This window comes from Caenorhabditis briggsae, assembly GCF_000004555.2.
Source record: "Caenorhabditis briggsae complete genome, chrV, whole genome shotgun sequence".
NCBI lineage: Eukaryota > Metazoa > Nematoda > Chromadorea > Rhabditida > Rhabditidae > Caenorhabditis > Caenorhabditis briggsae.
In genome coordinates this window covers 17,127,924-17,137,681 of record NC_013488.2, presented here as the reverse complement: position 1 = coordinate 17,137,681, position 9,758 = coordinate 17,127,924, and the positions used below count along the sequence as shown (strand labels likewise).

The 9,758-nt window shown below is 36.5% G+C and overlaps 2 protein-coding genes across 2 annotated transcripts; one reads left to right on the top strand and one right to left on the bottom strand.

Annotated features, from left to right (window-relative positions):
- Positions 1–4,163: 4,163 nt before the first annotated feature.
- On the bottom strand, positions 4,164–5,365 carry CBG23691 (the record flags this gene model as incomplete). The annotated part of the gene is made up of 6 exons (XM_002647832.2): positions 4,164–4,280; positions 4,326–4,501; positions 4,558–4,696; positions 4,744–5,152; positions 5,198–5,303; positions 5,347–5,365. 6 exons carry the CDS (start codon positions 5,363–5,365, stop codon positions 4,164–4,166), a joined length of 966 nt encoding a protein of 321 aa, XP_002647878.2.
- Positions 5,366–6,086: 721 nt separating this feature from the next.
- On the top strand, positions 6,087–8,152 carry CBG23689 (the record flags this gene model as incomplete). The annotated part of the gene is made up of 4 exons (XM_002647831.2): positions 6,087–6,299; positions 6,737–6,858; positions 6,905–7,033; positions 7,993–8,152. The coding sequence occupies 4 exons, from the start codon at positions 6,087–6,089 to the stop codon at positions 8,150–8,152; spliced, it is 624 nt and encodes a 207-aa protein (XP_002647877.2).
- Between the last annotated feature and the right edge of the window lie 1,606 nt (positions 8,153–9,758).

Sequence of the window (9,758 nt, the reverse complement as noted above, 5' to 3'; positions counted from 1 at the left end):
GGATCTGAAAATGATCTTGAACAGAAAAATAGGTGGACAAATTAAAATTGGACAGTGTGCACAGTTGGGACAGTAGTAGTAGTTTGCTCAAATCCGGATGACAACCAATCTTCCTGCATTTTAAACTTCTTGATGCTCTGTGCCTTCTTTCCTTCTACAGGTATAGAATCGGTTTGTCTCCCGATTTTGTACTTTTTTAAAGGAAAAAATGGTCAAGTATTATTTGAATTGTGCCACGAGGTACAAAATCGGGAGACAACCCGATTCTGTACCTGTAGAAGAAAAGAAGGTACAGAGCATCAAGAAGTTCAAAATGCAGGAAGATTGGTTGTCCCCCGGATTTGAGCAAACTACTACCACTGTCCCAACTGTGCACACTGTCCAATTTTAATTTGTCCACCTATTTTTCTGTTCAAGATCATTTTCAGATCCATCAAATAAACATTTTCTATAACTTTGACTAATTTCTGGAATATTCATACAAAAAATTTCTGAATTGTAAAAAGGCAAGGCGAAAATGGACGAAATCTGTGGAACAGACAAACTTTTCGAAAAACTTTTCTTTTTTCTATTAACCCTGTTCTTGTTGTACATGAAATTTGAGAAATCCGGTTTTCAGAAATGAGAAAAAAATTCTTCAAATTTCTACCGTCTTTTATGACGAAAAACACTGAAATGTGATAAAAAGAGAAAACATTTTATGAAGAAGTGTTAATTTAGATTTGAGGCGTCTATGACGGATAGAGACAAAATTGAGTAATTTGAGTCTGGGAAGATGAAAAGGATATGTTGCAACGTTGCAAAATAGTTTTTGAGAAGAAGCGAAGAGGGAACTCAAGTTTTTTAGACAGTTTGAAATCGGGAGGAGAGGAAAATATGACCGAGCAATATTCTAGAACTGGCAAGACGTAGCATTTGAAAAGGGAAATGTAGAATTCAGAAGATTTGGAGTTAAAGGATTTGAGGAGTTGTTTACAACAGAAAAGGGCAAGGGATGAGGTTGTGGCAACTGTCGGAGAATTCGGAGCTTATATTTCGGTGCCACTTTCACCAAAGTCTCCAGCGAGAACGTCTCCTCATCGGCTTTGATCCCTTTGATGAGGCACATGCTGGTTCCAAGGACTTTCTCTTGGAGCTGGTTCCACGATTCTTCTGTATCATCCTTGATGTGGAACTTGGGGACTGGAACGTACCCTTTTGATTCTTCCGGTTTGAATCCTCTTCCGGCAAAGAAGCACTTCTCCTCTTCAACTATTCCCCCTCCTCTTCAACTATCTTCTTCGTAGAGGAACTTGTTCTTTTGCTCATCAAAGTCCTCGTATCCTTTGTTTCCAGTCTTTGCAGCATCCACAATATCTTGTCCCTTCACAGTTTTTGGGTCGAAGAATGGGTTTTGGGCCGAAGAATGGCTTCTCTTCCATCCAGCGGTAATTCTTCTGGTCCGGCACCTCATCAGAGAGCTTCACGTGACAGTCTTGGCAATAAGTCTCCTGAAATAAAAAATTAGTTTTCCAGCAGTTTTACCACAATGTTTGCATTCGTGTCAAGTCACATATGTTCTTTGTTTCGAATTATCTCACAACAAACATTTTCGCAAGATGAGAAAGTTCAATTTTTCCATTTTGGGACACTTTTTACACTTTTGGAAACGGACATGTTTTGCAAAAAAACATGCTCCGCCCCCGCAACCATGCGGCGCGTTTTCTCATTTTCTCATATTTAAGTATCAGCTATCGATATATAAGGAAAATATACAAAGGTATAGCATACTGATCCAGTTTTATTACTTTTGTTAGGAGCCACTGCTGTTTTTTAGACTCACCTTCTCGAATTCACAGTTTTCGAAATCTTCAAAGTGGTACTGACATTTAGGAATACTAGAATAGCAAAAAGGAATAAAATTCAGAAAAATCAATAGGTGATATTTTTCCGACGTCCATGCAGAAGGTCGTCTGGAAGATTAGATTAGGGAAGGAATGAATACTGGTCGTAGGTACCGGACGGTATTTATACCCATGTTCTCGAAGGGGCGGAGCCAAAAACCAAGTGGGTTGGTGACATCGAGTATCACACTTTTATGAATTTAGCACCGTAATTCTTAGTTTTTATTACAGTAATCTGATCGAATGTGAAGAACTTATTCTTCCCAGAGATTACTGTATCAATCTCAAGGACATTTCTTTTGGGAAGAATTAGCTCATCACACTTGGTATTTGACCTAGATTACTGTAATGATAAACTAGATTTATGGTTCTCAAATCATCAGAGTGAGATTCTAAATGACGATTTGCTAGAAAATATTACACAAATTTTGAATCGCTTGGATTTGGATCTTTGAAACTTCAGATATAGTAATTTTTTGCATATGTTAGCTACGTATTTATGTTCAAAAGAATTGGCTTGTTTTGCTGATTCCAAATATGTAATTTTTATAGAAATTAAATTACTCTGAAATGAGATATGAAGCAAAATGTATTCCCCTTTCTGTATTTCTGGCGTGAGATACACAGACGATAAGTGCGCCCCCCCCCCCCCCCCCACCTCTATGTTTAGCTTTAGAACTTCGTTCAAACTAATCATAGTTTTATGAGAACTGGATTTTTGCAATCAGCGAATAATTGGAAATTGGATGAGTATAAATATCGTGAAAAAGTGATGCCTAGACTCTCAAATCCATCACTAAGTCGGTTCACGAACAAAATTTTTTTGAACTTTTTGAATTGTCCTTTTTAATCGATGCATAAGAAAAGCGCCAGCAATCTCCGTTGTGCGCTTTTCCTGAATTAATGGACGTGTGCACTGGATCACGGAATTTTTTAATATTCTAAAAAATTTCCAATGCTTTTCTGATTGCTCCATTTTTTGTTTTTACCAGCCTGTTTTCCGCGCCTCCGGCGCTTCAAACAGTTGGCTGATGCGCCTTCGGCGCGATTTAATCTATATCTTTTACTATTCGTCACTTCGCTCCTCTTTTTTTTTCAAATCTCAACTTGTATTCCCATTTTATGCGTACGTTAACAGAGTAAATCGAGAACAGGATAAAAATGTATATTTGAAAAAATGTGAGAATTTCAAAAATTTATAACTTTCAGACCCTGTATTTTACCGGTAAATTACCGGTAAGTTACCGGTAAATTTTCGCTAAAATTTTTATTTTCCTCGAGGACTACAGAAATGTTTTTTTCTGCTGTTTCACTAGTTTTTTGACAGTTCGCAACAGTTTTAAAATAGTCAGTTCAAAAACGTCGCGGTTCTGAAACGTCGCGCTTCAAAAATGTCGCGGTTCTGAAACGTCGCGCTTCAAAAATGTCGCGGTTCTAAAACGTCGCGGTTCTGAAACGTCGCGGCTCAAAAATGTCGCGGTTCTAAAACGTCGCGGTTCTGAAACGTCGCGGTTCAAAAATGTCGCGGTTCTAAAACATCGCAGTTCTAAAACGTCGCAGTTCTAAAATGTCGCAGTTCTTAAACGTCGTAGTTCGGTTATGTCGCAGTTCTAAAACGTCGTAGTTCTAAAATGTCGCGGTTCCAAATTTTGAAAAAAAAACAGAAAATTTTCCTAGAAATTACCGGTAGTTTTCGGTAAATTTACCGGTAAAGAACCGGTAAAATTACCGGTATATTCACCGAAACCGTACCGATAGCACACACTGCTGTAGATTTGGCTAAAATTTACATTTTTTCCCAAAATGCTTTGCTTGTTCATTCGGCCAAAAATTCGGGGGGTACAACGATTCGGGGGGTACAATGGGGTACAACTGATTTAGGGGTACAAAATTAGTGATTCGGGGGTACAAAATGCCTGGGTAAATTTTATTATTCGTTCCGTTGAGGTGAAATTTTTTATCTAAACGAAGCTGCGAACTATTTAGAGACAAAATTTCAATTCAGAAGTGCAAAAAATAAAACTTGCTAAAAAATTTTGTACCCCCGAATCATGGATTTTGTACCCCCGAATCACTAATTTTGTACCCCTAAATCAGTTGTACCCCCTTGTACCCCCGAATCGTTGTACCCCCCCCCCCATTTTTTGCCTGTTTATTCGGCGAGTTATTTATGGCGGGAAAAAAACCGTGTTTCATCAATTGGTACATCGAACAACTCTCAGAGTTATGGCAAGTAACAAAAAAGAGCATCAAAATTCATTTAACCCACAATAAATGAAATCAAACAGAATCTTCCATAAATTTAGCGATTATCAACATCATTGAGTTTCTGGACATGAGCTCGATATCCCTATAACGGATTCTCTTCATCCAGTCGTTCTGTTTCAGCATATGTGCCTGAAAATAATTTCAATGCAAAGTTCCATGTTTTTGAATTTATACCAAAAGATGATTCAAATCGTATTCAATAGCCAACTCCCAAAACATGTCATCAGAATATTCAATATAGCAGAAGCTGCGCTCATCTTCACACTCAATCATTCGCCGCTCACAATATCGACTCACATTTCGGAGTTTCAGTTTCTCAGCGATTTCGACTATTTTACAACAGTCAAAGACTAAAAACATCATAATTTTCCGGATTTCTGTTTAAAATCACCATAAAAGGACATACGGACACCATGAGCAATTTGCAATGCAATTTCAGTGTAGTCTATGTTGAAATCGCTATTTAGAGGGAGTACCCGATTTGAGAAGATCGGATCATCAACAGAAAATTTGGAAGACAAGAATTGGGAATGGAATTGGAGCAACTGAAAAATTTCAGAAAAATTAGAAAGTGCTTCTGGAACCATCTCACCGCGTTATTGCAGTACAATTCCCTTTCATAGTCGGTTCCAGATCGCATGATAACTCTCACAGAGAAATCGCGTCTGTTAAAAGGTTTATCACGAAAATTGAAGTTCCAAATTCCATTTTCCGAGTGAAAAGCCTCCAAATGAACACCGTATTCAATTTCCAATGCTCCATCCTTCAGCCATTCATATGGATTATCCAAAACGTCAGATATTTTTATACGCTTTCTGGTGAACACTTTGACATTGGCTTCTATTGTATGTTTCCCACGGCTTCTACGCTTTCCAAACCTTTTCAAAAAATTTATGAGAACATAAATTGAAATTCGAGCTTTGTCCTTGGCACAGACGCTTCTTATATATACTCGAAAATGGTCTCCTTCTTGATCTGGAACTCTTTTGAGACCCATGTACCTGGAACTCAATCAATTTTTAGGAACTAAAATCTTTTTTTCTCACCATTGTATGTGAAAAGACTCTCTAATGGTTGTACCCATGTTAATTTCAGTCGGATTATTCAGACGTTCCGGGAAGTTTTCAAAACGGCAAATTCCATTTTTTGCGTCTAGAAAAAGAATTCAGTGATTTTTGGAAAGTATAAAACTTACATTGCTTTGGATCAGCCATCTGAAAGTATCAGAAATTGGTAATTTGAATTGTAATGTTGGAATTTTTTGAACTTCTTGATGTATTCAGGACATTCAATAATTAGAATAATTAAAGTGGTGACACTTCACAATAAAATGTTTAGGAATTCTTTTCGAATAATCGACTTTGAGCTAGATCAAGAGTATCATCAAAATTATTGAATCAAAAAATTGAAACATGTTACTGTAGTTTTGTGTTTTAGTGTTAGTTCATAGCGTAAATTCTCTAATAAAAGTTCATCCTATACGCAAATTTGAGCTCGATTATCTCAGTTCTTATGAGAGATATTAAGAAGCAGTCAACTGATAAAATGTTACTGATAATATCAGAAATATTTTATCAGTGGATCATTTTTTGATATCTTTCACAGGAGCCGAGAAATTTGAGCTCAAACTTGACGATTCGGATGGCATTCGTTCGGAGTATTTACAGTAAGCTCAGCTGACCAAACTACTATTCATTTTATGGTTGTCCCAATATTTTGACTAGACATATTTTTCAATTTTTTCCTATCTGATGTTTGTGCTCAAATTCATTGCTCATATTATTACTCATCCCCGTCTGACCAGACATTAAAACTACAAAGTAGTTGTATTGTCATTTGTTTTTTTCCTCAAAATTGGTATAAAAGAATTGAAATCAGGAGAGGTGGTATTCTATTTCATTTCCTCGTAATTCTTCAAGAGATTAAAAATCGAGGATGACGACGCTCAAGTACTACCTTGGATTTGTTCTCTTCTCTTCTGGAATGTTCGCCATTCTCCTGAATATCATCATTATAATCCCCGTATTTCATTTAGCCTTTGTGAAAAAGACAAGCACAGTTTATATCATTGCGTTTTTTAATATTGTCAGTGATTTTGGCCAGCTGCTCACCACTGGTATCTTTTTCGGAGGCTCCGTCATGGCTAATGTGAGTGTTAACTTTGAACCACTTTATCTTGGTTTCTGCGAAAGAAAGCAAAAAGTGATTAACTGACAAAATGTAGGTGATATTATGATAAGCATTTTTTCAGTTGACCACATTTTGATATCAATTACAGGGACCGAGATAAAGTAGCTCAAAGTCGATGGGGCATGTGATAACATAAAATTTGTGTTCCGCTTACCGTGAACACTACTGTGCCTTCTCCCAAACCGTCCACTTTACGCCCATATATCTCTTTTCCTATGAAAAATATCAAAAAGATGTAAACTGGCAAAATGTTCATCATAATATCTTGAACAATTTGTTAGTTAACCGTTTTCTTATATCTCTAACGGGAACCAAGATAGATTGTCTTAAAAATGGACAGGAGGCATTCTACCACTGGAACTACAGTATCCCTGTACTACTCATATACATTTCAGCACTATATTCTCACCGAAGATCCTAACGATCGTTTGAGTAAAGGAAGTGTTATCATGGCTACCGTATTCATGGCAGCGTGGTACTTAGAAAGTTGGATTCAGATTGTTATGTCTGTCAATCGGTAAAAATAGACCCTTGTTCTGAATACATTTTCCAAGTATTTTCAGTTATGTGGTGATCAAAATGAACCAACACTATATTTTCACATACCGCACTACGATGATCCTCTTTATCTTCCTAGTCCCTATCCCGTGTATTTCGGCATATGTGATGGAATACGTTCTTCCGTGCTGTGTGTAAGTTTACTGTTCATAACTCGGTCCAGATTGGAAATTTTGGTTTGAATTAAAATCTAAAACGTAGAACCCAACGAGATCTACAAAATGTCACCTAATTTGACTGTGTTAAGACCTTTGTTTTGAAAATTGACGCCGTAAAAACCCCAGACGTCTAATGTACAGTGTAGTCTCTGGATCGAAACTCGTCATTCTTACCGTATTTGTTCTCTTCCTATAAGAGATATCAAAAATCTGTCGTCGACTAATAAAATACTGGTAATACTATGATGAATAATTTCAATTTTTAGGTCATGACCTAGATTTCAATGTTTAGCCAATGACTTAGATTTCAATTTTAGGCCATGACCTAGAATTCAATGTTCAGGCCATGACTTAGATTTCAATTTTAGGCCATGACCTAGATTTCAATTCTAGGCAATGACCTAGATTTCAATTTTCAGGTCATCGCCTAGATTTCAATTTTTAGACCATGACCTAGATTCCAGTTTTTTCGTCATGACCTAGATTTCAATTTTTAGGCCATGACTTAGATTTCAATTTTAGGCCATGACCTAGATTTCAATTCTAGGCAATGAACAAGATTTCAATTTTTAGGTCATCGCCTAGATTTCAATTTTTACACCATGACCTAGATTCCAGTTTTTTCGTCATGACCTAAGTTCCAATTTTCAGGCCATGACCTAGATTTCAATTTTTACAGATTCATAACTGATCACCAAGCAATGTCATATGTTCTGGCGCGAATCGAAGGCGAAATCCCCTACACCAACTACATGATAATCGCTCATGGCATCACTTCCCTAGTGGTCTCTGTTTTCTGCTACGGTTCGATATTCCAAAAAATCCGAGAGGCTAGTAGCAGTATGAGCTCAATCACCAGCAATAGCCGTCAAAAACAGGATATTAAGTTAGTTGAAAAACATTTTTATTTAAAGATTATAATCTAAAATTTCCAGATATCTAATTCAATTCCTTTTAATTTCGCTGTTCTTCGTTATGAGTTGGATGCTATTTGAGATTGTCCTAGAGTTGTCCCGAAAGACACTCCAGAATGGTCGATTTGTATTGCATTTCTGGTTGTGCTCAATTGCTCATCAAACGCGTTTATTTATTTGACAGCGAACAAAGAAGTGCAGAAATCGCTGAAATCGATGTATTATCCAACTAAAACGACGACTTCAGTTACCCCGGCAAACGCGCCACATGTGGAATTGTTCTGAAAACGAATTCTCATTTTTCATCATTTTCATTTTGTTATCTGTATAAAAAGCGATCAGAATACAAAAAAATCCTTGTTCATCAGAAAACACACATCAAGATTTTAGTTTGAGCTACATTGTACAAAATATGGAATTACTTTTTTTCGGACAATCCGAGCAGCCTTATTCAGAGAAAAGTTTTTTTCTTTTTTTTTTCAAAAATCAGAAAAGGCCCTATGATTTATTGAGTAAAAAATCGCCACGTCAATGCCACAAATTACCAAATCCCTTAAAATTTTAAAAATTCCAACTTTAAACAATTTCTGTTTCTCTGAAATGGCTGAACCATTGCAATGTAAGAATTCAACTCGTTCCGAATCCTTGATTTCCTTTTATAGACGCAAAAAATGGAAACTGTCGTTTTGAAAACTTCCCAGAATGTCTAAACAATCCGAATGAAATCGCTATGGGTGATATGGATAGAAATTGTATGTACATGAAATGGTGAGGGAAATAATACTTGTTTCGAGAATCAAAATCGAATTTCAGGTTCATGGGTCTTGAAATAGTTCCAGATCCAGAAGGAGACCGTTTTCGAGCATATATAAGGAACGAATTTAGAAATGAAAACGCTCGAATTTCATTTTTTGTTCTTTTCAAATTTTCAAAATTTGGTTGAAGATGTGCAAGTCGTGGGAAACATAAAAAAGGGACTAATGGCACAGTATACAGTGGACGTCGTCTAAAAATATCTGAAATTGTAAATCGTCCAAATGAATGGCTGAATAATGGAGCATTGGAATTAGAATATGGTCTTCATTTGGAAGCTGTTCACTCAAATGATGGAATTTGGAATTTCAATTTTTGTGATAAGCTTTTTAATGTGCGCAGAGATTTGACATTGAAAGTTTTGACGCAATCGGAAACAAGCCGCGATACGGAACTATGGTGCCATAAAGCGGTGAGAATTTTGATGGAAACTTTGATTTTGGAAAAACGATTAAAAAGGTCCCTTGACTATTCTCTTTTTTTTAAACTAAACTTAAGGTTTTCACTTCACACCTAAGTTTTCCAAAATTTTTCAGTTGCTCCAATTCCATTCTCAATATTTTTCTTCCAAATTTTCTGCTGATGATGCGATCCTTTCAAATCGGGTACTCCCTTTAAATAGTGATTTTCGAGCAGATTTGACAGGAATGGCATTACAAATTGCTCATGGTGTCCGTCCGACTCTTACAAGTGAGTGATTAACACCGAATTTTTTGAAAATTCTGAAATTTTGTCTAGTTTTTAGCTCTTGTGAAGTAGTTGAAATCGCTGAAAAACTGAAACTCCGAAATGTGAGTCGATATTGTGAGCGGCAAATGATTGAGTGTGAAGATGCATGACTACTCTTATTTTTTCAACGAATGGGATGATGACAGTTTTTTGACGACAGCTATTAAATACGATTTGAACCATCTTTTGGTATAAACTCAAAAAAATACAACTTCACATCATGCAAAACATCTTCAGGCACATAT